Source organism: Pogoniulus pusillus, chromosome Z, assembly GCF_015220805.1.
Source record: "Pogoniulus pusillus isolate bPogPus1 chromosome Z, bPogPus1.pri, whole genome shotgun sequence".
Taxonomy (NCBI): domain Eukaryota; kingdom Metazoa; phylum Chordata; class Aves; order Piciformes; family Lybiidae; genus Pogoniulus; species Pogoniulus pusillus.
The window spans coordinates 30,849,751-30,865,171 of record NC_087309.1 but is presented as its reverse complement, the minus strand read 5'-3'; the positions used below and the strand labels follow the sequence as shown (position 1 = coordinate 30,865,171).

Sequence of the window (15,421 nt, the reverse complement as noted above, 5' to 3'; positions counted from 1 at the left end):
AGTCAAAGCACAAAATAGCAGCAGCATTTTGATTCAGGGGAAGCCTGAAAGGATGCTCAATGAAATACTGAGTAATTCTTATTCCACATTGTCAAAAAATGATCTCATACCAATTTCTCAGACACAGCTTTAAAGTAACAAACAGGGAAGTTAAGGTAACTACTACCTGTGTTTTTCTACACTTAGCTCCCTCTATATATTCATTTAGTCTTAAGTTACTAACTTACTTCAAACTTACACTGCCTGGCAGAGCAAAATATACATTAGTAAATCTGCAACAGAACAGTGGTTTTTGACAGCCAATTCACATTTAAACTACACGTGTACAGCATGATATTTGTCACTGCAGGAAAACAGTGGAGTGATACTATTCTCAAGAAATTTGCAGAAGTCTGGAACACTTTTTAGGTTTGCTTAAAGTCTGATAAAAAAATATAAACACTTCTTGGTTGTTGCACATTTTCTCCAGACAAAATAGCCTACTTGCCTCAATTCTGAAAAACAGGAAGATCTATCCCATGTGATGGAATAGTAACTTCTCCGTGGTGCACTATGTCCTAGGTCCCATTGCAAAGCCAAAGAGCGTGCACAAAGCTATCTCTAAGCAACTTCTCATCACAGAATTCTCAGTGTCATCTTTCTCCTGAAATTCCCTCTACATATTTAGGGTAACAATATTCAACTTTGTAGTAGTTTGAAAATTACCTGCTACCTCACACAGTTAGGAATTCACCCAGACTAGACTCAGTTGGCTGGAAGTTAAGGAATGAAGCTTTATATTTACAGTTCAACACTATTTGCAATATACACATACAATATGCACAGATATTTACATTTATATATGAATTAAAAATAATACAGAAATACAAATCCCTCCTGAAACAGTCAGACTGTTCCCAAACAAACCTTTTCCCCCCACCTTCCCATCTTGCCCCTCCCCCCCCCCCAAATAACTAGATAAATCTCCATATAGTTCATATGATAAATCTGCAGGGATCTGAGGTGAGATGTAAAAAGACAACAAGGAGATTAGAGGAAAAAGGTTAGATAGGATTACATAGATCTCATGCAAGAAGACAAGGCAGCTACAACCAGTCACAGACCCACACAGAGAAGAGCTGAGAACTAAGTAAGAAGTGTGTGAGAAGTGAGTGCTTTATCTGTATTTTGACTACTTGCCTCTCTCAGCTGAAGAATGAATGATATAGCTGTCCTGATATTTTCTTCTCACAGCCAAGGATTTATTTTCTCTCATTAAAACATTCCAACTAGACTCAAACCAACACAAACCTCTACGTTTTATTTCTCATTTGCTTTTCAGTATAATATTATCTATAAACATGATGCACTTACAGAAATTACAGGGAGCTTCTATTTTTCATTAGAATGCTTTCAGGAATACCACATACTGTTCTGCTAAAACACGCTGAAGGTTAAATGGTGTTCTTGTGCATAGCTGAAAAGTTATCGTTTAATAAAGTAAACCTAAACAAACCAGGTTTTTTAAATGCAGAAGAGACTGCATCATCTCTCTTTGATACTCAATATTTACAGATAAAAACACATCTCCTATATGTACTGCATGGCCAGTATCAAGCAAGAACCTCATGCATTCTCATCAAGCTTTTGTTATTAATGTAAATGGACATTTGCCTACCAAGCATTCTACTAGAGAATTCCTCTTAAGGAATAAAAATGGTCACACTGACCAACATACAGCTGCGATGAGCAAGTGAGGCTAATATTAGAACATTCATTAGTAGTATAGTTTGGATTCAGTGTAAACTCATGAGTTTTTAACCAGCTAAAGACCTAAGCACTTTCAATACCTCAGTACTGCCAGAGTAGTTAACTCAATTAACCTTTGTCAAACCAAGGAATACAAAAGGTTATATATATTTATATACATACACACACACACACACACATTTAAGTAAGACTATATAAACTAATTTATTTACAAATTCAGTTTGGCTGTCTCCATTCTGGAGGTCTTTTAATTTTTAGTGTGAGAATACTGTTAGATTTCCTATGTTTCCTTTAGACTCTTAAAAAGATGTTCATTTTCTTAATTGTCTGTCATGACTTACAATATGCTTGACAATAAAGTCTGTATCTAACTAAGAGACAGAAAAGGAAATCCCCTAAGAAACAGGGAGATCACAACCAAAATTGTGAAATGCTGCCATGGTCCCTATGGTCTCAATTGACTGAATGTCTTAGAAAAGTAAACTAAGTCACATATGTCAAAGTTGCAGTTAACCTTCAGAGAAAAAGCCTGCACAAAGGCACTTCTTGTTTTCTTAGCTGAAAAGAGGTTTTCTGTACCCATCTACTCTGATCAACACAAAGAATAAAATCAGAACCTAAATGGAGTTAGAGGAATGAAAATAAGCTTCTGTATTACTTCATTATCAATATTCAGATTTCTGCAAATTCTCATGCAGTGGATATTCCAAAGGATAAACTGTGATACAACAATTTCATCCACTGTCCATTGACCATATGCCTGGAAATAAATATTAACTCAATTTACTTAATCTCTGTGTGTTTTGCCTGGCTCTAACATTTCAGAAAGAATCCTCTTCAAAGTGGCTGATATGGAAAAAGTTAAGTGTTTACTGATATTTACAAGGATGCTTTAACTCAGTCAAAACTCCATGCCATGTATCTGCAGCTACTGAATACAAGCCCACTAACTTATTTTAAAAGATCCAGAAGCAAATTATTACATAAATAAGGAGAAGCATAAGCATCTGTTATGAAGTTTTCATGTTTGCTTGATTAAAATAAACCTTCCAAAATGCAAAGCTAAGCAAAAAACCCAAACAAACAAAAAAGCCCACCAACCAGCCAAAGCAAACAAACAAAAAAAACCCCAACACATAAATCAAGCCGACCAACCAACCAAAAAAACCCAAACTGTGACCTGCATGGTAAAAAATTACACTTACTTTAAATGGAAAAAATATTTTATCACAAATTTGTGGAACTTAATAACAAATTCTATCTCTTCTATAACAAGATTTCAATAGAAAATCCAGCATGGAGCATTTTTATTTTACTCCCTTGGGGAGTGATAAAATAGCTTTCTGCCCACTCAACCCAGGACGACCAGTTGTCATCATTTTACGACTTACCCTGCACAGACCATTAGTATCCTTAAGTCTTTCACTGTTCCAGTGCAGTGACTGGTCCAGTAATGGCAAAATGAACCCTGTGGATCTGAATGCAATTTTTTCATCATTACATAAATAGTTTTAAAGAAGGAATGTCTTACCTTGGCGTATAAAAGTTTGGCTGGTATCTAGCAATATATCACAGCCTTCTACTATGGTTCTTTCTATGGCCAGATTCTTCCGGATGTTTTCTGTGTCGCTCACTTCATCATGCATCACTCTGTTAGACATAACACAAAAAACACTTTATATTCCCTGACAAGTATCTTGCATCTGTTGTGTCTATTTTCACTTGTGCCTACACAGTGTAGATAGAGAAGGTAGTTGATGCCTTTTGCCACTTGATATAGAACAGATGTACACGTGTAGTACCCGATAACTCTACAGAAAGCTTCTTGCCTTTTTTTCTTCTCTTTCAAATCAGGGGGACTAATTTTGCCAGACTCGGGCTTAGACCACTTCTACATACATCTGACAGACATCACCAAGCTAAAAGCCCTTCACAGCTGATAGAATAGTACTTCTTGACCTTTAATAGATTAGACTGCAACAAAACTGGGAGTACTTCCTAGAATTTCATATGATTACACATTGCAAAGTCCTCGCCCTTGACTTTAGGTTTCCACTCTGTTCTGCTTTTGTTTACATCTAAATGTACCATTCACTTCACCTCTTGCTTCCTGTAACGGCCACAGCCTCAACAGCTCACTGCTTACTTTCTTCCACTTAGTTTCACAGGCATTCTGCCCTTACATAGAGAAATACAGGGGCTTTTTAAAGGCTGTATCCAACTCAGATTTTATACAGTGTTGTGATGGTATAGTTTTTTCTTTAACTGGGACCAGACTGGACTATCTGAAAGCTCCTCCTATCTCAGTACTACATTAAAGGGATGGAAATTAGTCACCAAGTTTTATATTTATAGTCTATACTGCCTGCTCTATGAGCAGAAGAAGATCAGTGAGTCTCAGTTCTGAACATTCAGTGACAAATTAGTTGGATCAGAAATTAACTCTGACCTACAAGAACAAAGCCATGTCAAAGCTGATTGATCTACTTGTGCACATAACCCTGGCCAGATAAATTCTCTGCTTCATTCAAATGGAATGGAGACATTGCTTCTTTCTATTTCAGATGACCTCCGAACATAGCAGAAGTTGCTGTAAACTTCAAGATTCAAACACAGATATTTCTGTAAAAGGCATTGCCTGCTCAGGTCTTTAAGAAGTTAGAGCTAGAAAACACAGTACAATATGACCTGACTCAGAAAGCAATTCCTGTTAAAGACACAGCAGGGAAAAAACAAACAAACAAACAAACAAACAAAAACCAAACAAAAAAAAAAAAACCCCACCACCTCCAAATGAACAGGTAGTTTGCACCAGGTAGCAACTTTGTCTTAATAGAAAAAGAAAATTGAGCAGTCAAAAGCATGCAACTACAAAAGCTATAGAGCAATTCCTCTTTTACCACTAAATATTCTTGAGGTACATTTTGCAAGAATATTCCAGATAGATACTCAAGATTTATATCCTTGAGTTCATGCAGCATTTTCATCGTTCACAGTAGAAAACTCTGTTTCCCAGACATAACAACCAAATTACTTGGGGCAGACAGAGTATCAGAAATGCCCTTTTCCTTTAAAATATGTAAAATATATATATTTCTCTATGCAAAATAATAAACCCTGCTTCACTCATAACCCAGGGGTAGGTGGTTCCTATAGCAACTCCTATTCTTCCTCTACCCAAAATACAAGGAGACACCATGTAGATTTATGTCAGCCCAGTTCAAAAACTCATAGGAGACAAACTGTTTGTGGTATTTTGTCACAGTTCTTTTTCATTATTTTTGTTTTCCTTTGGGTTTTATCCTTCTCTTCAATAGACTTTTACATATATATATTTTTTTTCCATTTTGAAACTTTAATTCAAGATTTTCAAACATAAAGTAGAAGAATCTTACCTTGAAAGTTCTTCTAGTTTAGATTTAGCAAATTCAAGGCTTTTCCGCTCAATATGTTCATGTGGTGTGTGAGCCAGAAGTTCATGAAGTGTTATAATATATCTAGGAATCTTCAAACAAGTCAGGTTTTAAAATCAGCAAGTCCTTAAAGGAATTAATTCCAATACACCTTCTTGTTAAATGTTAGCCATTATCTTGGTCTGAAGAGTCTTGCAGACTTAGCCTTTAAATTAGTAATTCCAACTAAATTATTATGCATACACTATAAATATAGCTACTGCCAAAAATGATGAACTTTTGGGCAATAGAGATTGCTTATGTATAGGTATGTTTTCAGTTGAAGGATGCACAAGGTTGATTTATTGGATTTTAAGAAAAAGATCTGATTGGAGGCAGATGCAAATAAAACATACATTTATTTTGTGCTGCTACCCAAGTACTAACAGAGAAAAACTGGAAAAACTCCCTGGGAGATCCATATGTACCTCCCCTCAATTTTAACAGGAAGTATCATCTCAATTTCATGTGATTTAGACAAAATTCACACTGCACTAATGTACATTTAAAAAACATATATAACATTTAGCTATTAAACACTACAGGGTAGCAAAATGGCCTTGATTCATTTCTTTTTACCCGAAGCAGTTTCTGTGCTTTTAACCAGGACCAAGTGACACTATAGTATAACTTTACACAAAAATGTTCTTCAGGAAACAGAGACAGAGCTTCATATTATACTGATGTAAAATGTCACCAGCAATGACATCCTCCATCACTTATGAATAGGACCATATCTCTCCTTCTGTGGTCATATGTGCTCATTTTAGCTCAAGAAAAAATCCCCAAACTTTACAATATACAAGCTCAAAGCTAAAAAATGTACTGTTAGGAGTGCTAATGGCTCTTTAGGCTAATATGAATAACTAGTACAAGCACATACATCACTGATGGACCTTTTTCTTTTTGTCCCTGCTAGGTTCATCAGTAACTAAACAAACTTAGTGAGTAAAATGTTGATTTAAATGTATACATCACAAAATCAGTGTTTCACAGACCTCTCACAACAATTGTAAATAATTTATCCAGGCAGATCAATACAAAATATCAGAAAAATAATGGAGTTTTTAAAACTTTGCAGTGTATTTTTCATTTCTTAAGGACCAGGTCAATGGAGAGTGGAGTAGGAGGCAAGTTTCAAAATATATTACTAGTAAGATGCTCATGGATGCCCTAACATGCTATAACACGTATACTATTCCTCACTGGATTGTTTCGTAATCCTGCAGCAGGCAGAACTCAAATAATTGTTTCTCAACTATTTTGCTTTTGGTGCTAGCCCTCATCCCACATTCTCCTTCACTATACATAAGATTCTGGACAGAGATAAATCAGTGTTAAGTGCAGAAAATATCTCAACAGGCAGAGTTTTAATATAGTAAACAAAAACTAAATCCATTTGCACAAAGGTACTTTTAATTAAGCAAGAAGATGCTTTAATCAATTGTACTGTCAGTAAAACAAAATGAATCAAGCAAAGATTAAAAACAAACAGCAGTCACAAAAGACATAAAGAGACTACCTGAAACATGGGGTAAGTAAGGAAAGTTTCCAGCATTCGCCCCTCACATGCTGGGTTGGCTTCATATTGCTTCAACAGTTTGTCAAAATCTCTGTTTTGTTTACAGTTTGCCAGTACTTGCAGACTATACTGATGATTCCGAACAAATTCTTGATATATGTTCAGCATTGGCAGCAGAATGTCAAATAAGTCAGCTAGAAAAAGTCAAAAAATGCTATTTTCTTCCAGCTACTCATCTCTCAAAATATATTTTAAAAGAAACTACTATGTTATATGGAGGGGAATGACTATAATCAGTTCTGTTTCCAGTTTACTGAGATGTTAGAAACATTAAATGCTGTTATTTTCACCTGCCAAAACATTGTTGTTCCAATTAGTTTATAATCAGACAATAGCATCAAAAGGCCAGGGGCCCATGTCTAACCAGTGCTTTAGGCAAAGACATTCTCATATACAGACTTCAAGACAGTCATTCTTTCTCATTCCAACAGATCTCCCAGTGTATGTTCTGAAAAAAGGTTCCATTTAAAAAGTTTTAAATGTCTCGTCTCTAAAACTGAAAGATCTTGCTGAAATCTCAAAAATAAATATGAAAGCTGTACCCCTGGACAAAACCAAAGTAACTTACCTAGGATTAAAGTAGGCCAATTAGCTATTCTTGCTTTTAAGCCTTGATGAAATATCTCATGGAGAAACATGATTGTTTCACTGAAAAAAAAAATTTTAAACAAACAAAAAGACAATTCAGGTTTTACTTTCTAATCAACAACTCAAAAAAAACCCCAAACAAACAAAAAAACCCACATTTCTTCCCACACCTTGAGTACTGTGTCCAGTTCTGGACCCCTCAATTCAAGAAAGATGTTGAGGTGCTGGAACATGTCCAGAGAAGGACAACAAAGCTGGTGAGGGGCCTGGAACACAAACCCTATGAGAAGAGGCTGAGGGAGCTGGGATTGTTTAGCCTGGAGAAGAGGAGACTCAGGGGTGATCTTATTACTGTCTACAACTACCTGAAGGGACATTGTAGCCAGGTGGGGGGTGGCCTCTTCTCCCAGGCAACCACCAATAGAACAAGGGGACACAGTCTCAAATTGTGCCGGGGTAGGTATAGGCTGGATGGAGAGTGATTGGCATTGGAATGGGCTGCCCAGGGAGGTGGTGGAGGCACCATCCCTGGAGGTGTTGAAGAAAAGCCTGGATGAGGCACTTAGTGCCATGGTCTGGTTGATTGTACAGGGCTGGGTGCTAGGTTGGCCTGGATGATCTTGGAGGTCTCTTCCAACCTGGTTGATTCTATGATTCTATGATTAGCATGTTGTACACTTTGCAAGAAAAACAGATGGTTACTATTATGGAAGTAAATGTTTCCTTTTATTGCATTATTTTAAATTTTTGGTGTGTCATCTCTACTAAACATATATTACTTGGTGTGGAAAGCATAATCTGTTTAATTCTTTTAAACAAAATCATCTATTAAATAGTGTGTTCCTGTTTTGTGAATGTCTTTCCAAGATCATCTCTTAAAACACAGCCAGAAATTTAAGAGGACCTGCAAGACATAGAAAACCTCACACCAGCGGTGGTGATCTACATTCTTGCATGCTACTATTTAAGATTCAAAGTTTGCAGCTCTTCTATAACATGGACCCTAATACTGTATGTTAGCTCGTGAGGGCAAAAGAAGTAGGTGATATCTCAGTTGTAATAGAAACCATAAAGTGATGAATGATCTAAGAAAGGAAAACCTCTCTCACAACAAAGGGAACATGTTCTACTTCTTAGAAGTCAGGGCCACACTTGGATACAATTCCAAAATATTAGATTTAGATTTTAGATGCCTATTGGCTTATTTGTACCTCTCGTTATGATAGAACTTGGGTGCTTAATGCAAAGAACAATTCTTTTTTTGTAGGATGTGAAAAGACAAGCAAGAAGGGAGGACGCTCCTAAGGCAGAACAAAAGGAGATAGAAGATTCGATGTGCTCATTCTCAGGGTCTTATCTGGATCATATGAGGCCACTAAGTCCAATTTTGCTCTCTTAAGAGAAAAGGAAACAGAAAAGGTGACAGAGAATTATGAGAGCTTCCCCAAGTGACATGATTTGGTTTTCCCTTTCTCTAGCAGAAGAAATAGAATGCAAAGAGGTGAAGAGGTCTAGCTGGTTTCAAACAGCATCACTGACAGCACTTTGCCCTTTATCTTTGGAAGCGTGGCCTACCTCAGTGACATTACATTAGAGCAAAATAACAAATACCAGACCTCACTACTGTAAAGTGAAGCAGAAAAGATGAAATAGTCAATGAAAACCCCAAAAAGCAAACAAAACCCACCATACCTGTTGAGAAAAATACTGCTGACATCATCGTGACTGATAGGTGGCTTCTTTGAACTTGCAGCCATCCTTAAGGGACGCAGAAAACAGTTCACAAGGACATAAAGTTGATGCACATATTCAGATTCAGCCTCCACCATGTTAAAAACTATCTGATTCCTTTTTCTCATACTTTCTGCATGGGGAGAACAAATATAATCTTGGACAATAGTCTTCCATTTCCTTCTACATAACCATCCCCGCATAAAACTCTGAACCTAAAAATGAACCAAGCAGAAAAGAAGAGTCAGGAAAAAAATCATTATATGACTTATCATAAGCTTTTTGTTGTAAAAGTAACCCTCTAAATGAAATTTACCTGTTTGTTGGCTTGTTTTTATTTAAAAAAAATCTATTTCCCTTGTTGATCAATAATTGTTCCTAAATTATATTTTTTCTAAATTTTCACAACATTTTGGCTGGATCTGTTCCTAGAAAACAGATAGAAAAGATCTCAAGAGAGATGTTGAGGTGCTGGAATGTTTCCAGAGAAGGGCGACAAGGCTGGTGAGGGGCCTGGAACACAAACCTTATGAGGAGAGGCTGAGGGAGCTGAGCTTATTTAGCCTGGAGAAGAGGAGGCTCAGGGGTGACCTCATTGCTGTCTACAACTACCTGAAGGGAGGCTGTAGCCAGGTGGGGTTGGTCTCTTCTCCTAGGCAACCAGCATAGAACAAGGGGACACAGTCTCAAGTTGTGCCAGGGGAAGTATAGGCTGGATGTTAGGAGGAAGTTGTTGCCAGAGAGAGTGATTGGCATTGGCATGGGCTGCCCAGGGAGGTGGTGGAGTCACCATCCCTGGAGGTGTTCAAGAAAAGCCTGGATGAGGCACTTAGTGCCAAGGTCTAGTTGATTGGTTAGGGCTGGGTGCTATGTTTGGCTGGATGATCTTGGAGGTCTCTTCCAACCTGGTTGATTCTATGATTCTATGATTCTATGCCCCATACATACCAAGGTGACTTTTACTGCAGTCTCAAATGTTGTAGCTTTGTAAATACTCTTCCTGTCAGCACCATTGTGCTACGCACTGTGCAACTTTTTTAACTCCTTTTACCTCCCCTTCTACATTTCTCATGTACCCTCAAAAGTACTGTGCAGTGCTTCCAGGTAAGAAATTTCAAGGTAAATTCAGTACCATTAGTGACATAATTCTGAAACAGTTCTGAAAATCAGTTTGTGTTCTGTTTTGAATGGGTATCTCTGCATGTGTGTATTTAAAGCTACCTATTGACATATTGCTTTGCATCAAACACCTAGGCCAGCAATACTACTATCAAGAAAAGGCAGATTTTTGTAATTCTTAAAAAAACATCTCTGTATCACGGATAACTATAGCACAGTGTAATATCCACTGAAGGTTCAAGTGGATTAAAGGTCACAAAAAAATTAGTTATGTTTTTGCCCTGATCTTGTTGTGAAAATCATGCATTTTGAAAGAGAAATGCGAAATCTCACTGGTAGCAGTTTACTCTGAAGAGACAACTCTAACAATCATGATGCAGAGTGCACTAAATTTTATAGAGAATCGTAGCTTTCTTTCTACTGAAAGAGACACTTTCAGCTTCTATTACAATGTTTAATCTACATGAAAAGGAAAATTCACACAGGAGTATGAGCTCAGTGCTGACCCTGACGCAGACCACAAGAGAAGAAAAAAATCAGAATTTAAGTCCATGTACCATAAAGGATATTAGGCAATAAAAGAGGCTGAACACTATGAGAATGAGGGTAACACACATGAGATCACATCTTCAAGCATGAATTCTGGACTTGTGAGAATCAGCAATGGGCACAATTCTAGAGGATGATTGTATTCAGCCTTAAGTTGCATTACCAAAAGCTGCACATGTAAATGCCATACAGACTGGGACAATTCTGCATCTGTTATGAAAAAAAAATTTGCCACAGTATCCTGGAATAATCATCATCAAACAGATCAGATGACAACCCAAATCAAGACTGCTCTCTGTATTTTCAGTATTTGCATCCAGTAGTAAAAAAAATATCATTCATTCTCACAACCTTACAAGCATTTTATAAGAAAGGAATATAAAGCCACTGTACATTTGATTTCCATGGGACATAGCTGATAACTTCATTTCAGTCTTTATATGCAGCTGAATGGAATGTGCAGGCTTAATAAACAGAATATATAATTTGAAAATGGAAACAAATACTGCAGTGACAAATACACCACAGGATAAATGTGGCACTGAAACACAGCAAGCTGATGTAAGCCAGGGCAGGGCATTGGACTCTATTTAATGAAAATAAACAGAGGCAAAAGCTGGACATTAAAATATAGAACCTCCTTTTCAGTACACAATATTACATGTTTACCTTTTTAATTTTTTTAATATCTGGATCCTCATCTTCCTGGTTGCCTTGATAAGGTCTCATCCTTTCTTTTGTTTTATTGAGAGCTACAATCTGCACAAAAATAAAACCCAAAGTATTCATTAAATGCTTTGTCAGGTTAATGAAACTCTTAGTAGCAGAACTGAGCAAAAAATATTTCCCACCTCTTCAAGCCTCTTAAAGCTGCAAAGAATGACAAGCACATGTCTGATCACAGAGAAATGAACACAGTTCTCTGAATAGCAAGACTCTTATCCAGACAGAGGAAGGATCAGAAAAGAGCTGGTTCAGCTCTCACAGAAAAATGTGCCTTTCAAACTTAAACAACTTAGGACTGCAACAAACTTTTTAATATTCAGTGAAATAGAGCAATTTGGGATAGTTCGCCATACTGCCAAAATCAAAGAGAATTAAACCCCTCATTTGAAGATAGGTAGGAAATGAGTGGCATCCATATTGAGAAGCAATGTCTTATCTTAAAGCCTCAAACAAAGAAGTAATCCAGTGAGTGTAACAGTCCTCAATATTTCTAAGAAGAATATTTAGCCATATGGTTATTTACATATTAACTAAACTGGGCTCCATTATTTTCACAAATATTACAGAAATATTGAATATTATTGTAATGCACACAGCAAAATGTTATAATTCAATGATTATTTGGTGACTTTGGCACATACCTCAGATTTAAGCCTTTCAATTTCTGTGTCTTGATCCTCAAGCTGATGTCGAAGCTGGTTGGCTGCAATCTTCTCAGTCTCCACAATCTGCACGAGGTGAATGTACTTCTGCATTAACACCTCCCTTTCTATCAGAATATCTGAATAACTAAAGAGGGAACATTTGCATTAGTAAAAAAAGTCAGATACCATCTTCTGTGTCCCCTTATGGAATATTGACAGAATAAACATTTCATCAATAACAAGAAACTTGAAAAAAATGTAATTGCTTGTTTAATATATAAAGAAGAGCTTGATTAGCAGTTGGAGATCTCTTCCAACCTCAACAATTCTATGATTCTGTGATAATAAATCATCCAAACATTTGGTCTACAATTACCTTATTAGACACAGGTAGTACACATTTTTCTTGTATCTGATTACTGAGAGCAAGATAATTGCATTGATCTTCTTATGATCATCTAATTGTCAGGCTAACCCAAACAATTCTAGTATTTATTTTAAGGACTGCCTTCCCCCCCCCCCCCCCCCCCCCCCCCATCTTTTAGGAGGACTCGTGGGGAGTATCCAAAACTTCAATAGAACTACTTGTAATTCTCTCCACCTGCCAGATTTCTTTGCAGAAGGATTTAATTTGCTAACACTTATTTTACTGTTTAGGCCAGTTTATGGCTACACAAATACATTCTAATCAGTAACAGAAACTATGATATCAACCTTTCTTTTATCTTTGGAGTGGCAAACTGTTGTTGGCATATTTTCCTGCAAAGAGGAGGATTATCCCAAGCACAGTTCGATGTCACAATCAAAGCAGTGACAAGCATCATACCATAGGTCTGTTTCCAACTTCAGTTTAGCAAAATCTGCAGATGCATACTGCCTCTTTATCTGAGTTTTTCCTCTGAGAGCTAAATAATTTTACAAGAAAAAGCACAAACTGCATAAATGAAGCCCTAAATCTTTGACAAGAGATCTCTTTATAATTTTATGATATATCATTGAAAAATACAGGCCATCATACACACTGGTTTTACACTGTCAGGTTAGCATGGGATTTGACAGAAGGAGTTTCTGGCTTGTACATCTCTACCTTTTAGATTTCTTTCTATTTGTTACAGCTCTCATAGAATATGAACACTTGTCATTAAACACTGTGAGACTTTTGAAAATATATTGATGTGTATCCTCTCCAGTGAATATGCATTTTGCATATACTTACTGCCATTTCAAACAATGTTAGTGCAATTAGATACTGGAGGGGACCGATATTGAGTGAAGCTATTAAATTCAATGCCTAACCTGGAAAGTGAGCTTAGGTTTAAGATAATTAGAATGAGTTCTCACAGCTATCATAAAGCAAAAGTTTTCCCTCCTTGAATAAACAATAAAAGAATTTTAAAAAATTATACTGCATTTGTTATTTTATATTAGCTACTGCAATACTAAACAATAAATGGGGAAAATTAAACAAAACAAAACAAAACAAAAAAACCCCAACTATGAAGCCCAGAGCAGTTCTCCCAAAAAGTAAAACAACATGCATAAAAGAATGTGTCATGAAGCAACCCATATAACTTAACTGTGCAATAAATACCAATAATAAAGTACAAGATGCAGTTCTTTATTGCTTTTCAAGGATTCTTTTTTTTTTTAACTTTCAGAAATCATGGTGCTTAAACTCTTTGAAACCGAAAAGACATTTTCACATGATAAAATCTGTCTCAGTTAGAAACAGCTCATGTAAGTTTTACAATGATGAGAGGAATCACAAACATAAAAATATACCTATGTAAGAAAATGCATTCTTTAGTGCTTGCAGCACCATCTTGATTTGTGTTTAATGTAAAGAGTGGTCTTTTCTACCTAAAAATCACATAATAACAGAATTATCCAGGTTGGAAAAACCTTCAAGATTATCGAGTCCAACATGCCACATAACACCTTCTAATCAACTAAACCATGGCACTAAGTGCTTCATCCAGTCTCCTTTTAAACACCTCCAAGGATGGTGACTTCACCACCTCAGCAGACAGCCCATTCCAGTGGCCAAATTCAGGTCCAAATGGGTGACAAGATATTATTTATTTGTTTGTTTGTTTTTCTTTTTCAGTATTTTATGTAACTTTTGCAAACAGAGAATTTGACAGATTTGGCTTTGCTCTTACTCAAGGCTGAGGAAAACAGCAGGACACAGAATCACAAAGGGTGAACAGCAGCTGCAGTCAGAGCTGACGCAAGACTCAAGATACTATTATGTACAATGTCTTTCCTCCACTCTATTTTTACTTTCCTCCTTTAGGGGAAGAAACATCATCTAGATTTTTCAGCTTCTTTAAGTGCATTAAATTAGATTTCCACAGTCTTTCTTTACTAGGGAACAAGAGCTTTTCTGCAGAAGATTGAAAAGGTTTTAATCTTTTGAGATGTATTAGGATTATTTTGCCTAGTTAGTGGCTTTGGTGGTCTGAAATGTTAGTCTCATCCTGGAAACCAACTTCACTCACATAATTAGCAGTATGAAAAGGAGTTAATTAGAAAAGCCTATGTACACCACGTTCCTTCTCAAAATTGCCACTTGTTCTGGGAAGGGAAAATCATGGGACTCTGAATAAACTTCCTCTGCTTCCAAAAACTCTTTTCATTCATCTCTCTGTACATACGAGTTAAAAATCATTATGCCTGAAGGGCTGAGCTGTTATCCAGCATAATGCCAGGAGCTTTTCTAATGGGTAGAGTTTCAACACTGATGGGATTACACGTGTGTACAAAATGGTTTGTTAAAAAAACTGCAGCAAAGTGTCCAAATGTCAAAGGAAGATGAAAAAGTCAAAAAATTACTTGTAAGCAAATCTAGTTTAACCAGTGACTCATTATTTAGGTCTTCTCATTGTGATAGCAGACCAAGATAAAGACTCCAGTAGTGCTAACAGCAAATTTAATTGATTTTTGTACTAAATAACAGAGTTATTTAGCTCAGACAGCTGGAAGAACCAGTCACTGGACCTGGCCAGAACTATTTATGGCTATATCAAATCACCCTTTTGAAATGCAAAATACACAATCTAATCAACTCATTATGAAAACCAGGATATATGGCTCTGGGGATCTAAAAGACAAAACAAATTACCTATTTCTGCCCATATTAACTACCTTCAGGCAGCTATAGGACTCCTTAATGGAGGAGGAATCACTTTCAGAAAGATTTGATAAGTATAATGACACATTAACAGTTATGCTAGGTTTGGAAACAATAGAAGCTACAACAGAACTTATGCAAGCTTATG

At 36.6% G+C, this 15,421-nt stretch overlaps 1 protein-coding gene across 2 annotated transcripts in view; it reads right to left on the bottom strand.

The window, feature by feature from the left end:
- The window catches only part of RASGRF2 (Ras protein specific guanine nucleotide releasing factor 2), a 157,932-nt gene that overhangs the window by 87,423 nt on the left and 55,088 nt on the right, over positions 1 to 15,421 (bottom strand). For both annotated transcript variants that reach the window (XM_064176660.1, XM_064176659.1), the window contains exons 3-9: positions 12,138 to 12,285; positions 11,440 to 11,529; positions 9,064 to 9,317; positions 7,352 to 7,431; positions 6,724 to 6,917; positions 5,145 to 5,254; positions 3,281 to 3,399 (exon numbers count right to left, since the gene is read on the bottom strand). In XM_064176660.1, coding sequence (XP_064032730.1) covers positions 3,281 to 3,399; positions 5,145 to 5,254; positions 6,724 to 6,917; positions 7,352 to 7,431; positions 9,064 to 9,317; positions 11,440 to 11,529; positions 12,138 to 12,285 — 995 coding nt within the window. The remainder of the gene's footprint in view (positions 1 to 3,280; positions 3,400 to 5,144; positions 5,255 to 6,723; positions 6,918 to 7,351; positions 7,432 to 9,063; positions 9,318 to 11,439; positions 11,530 to 12,137; positions 12,286 to 15,421) is intronic.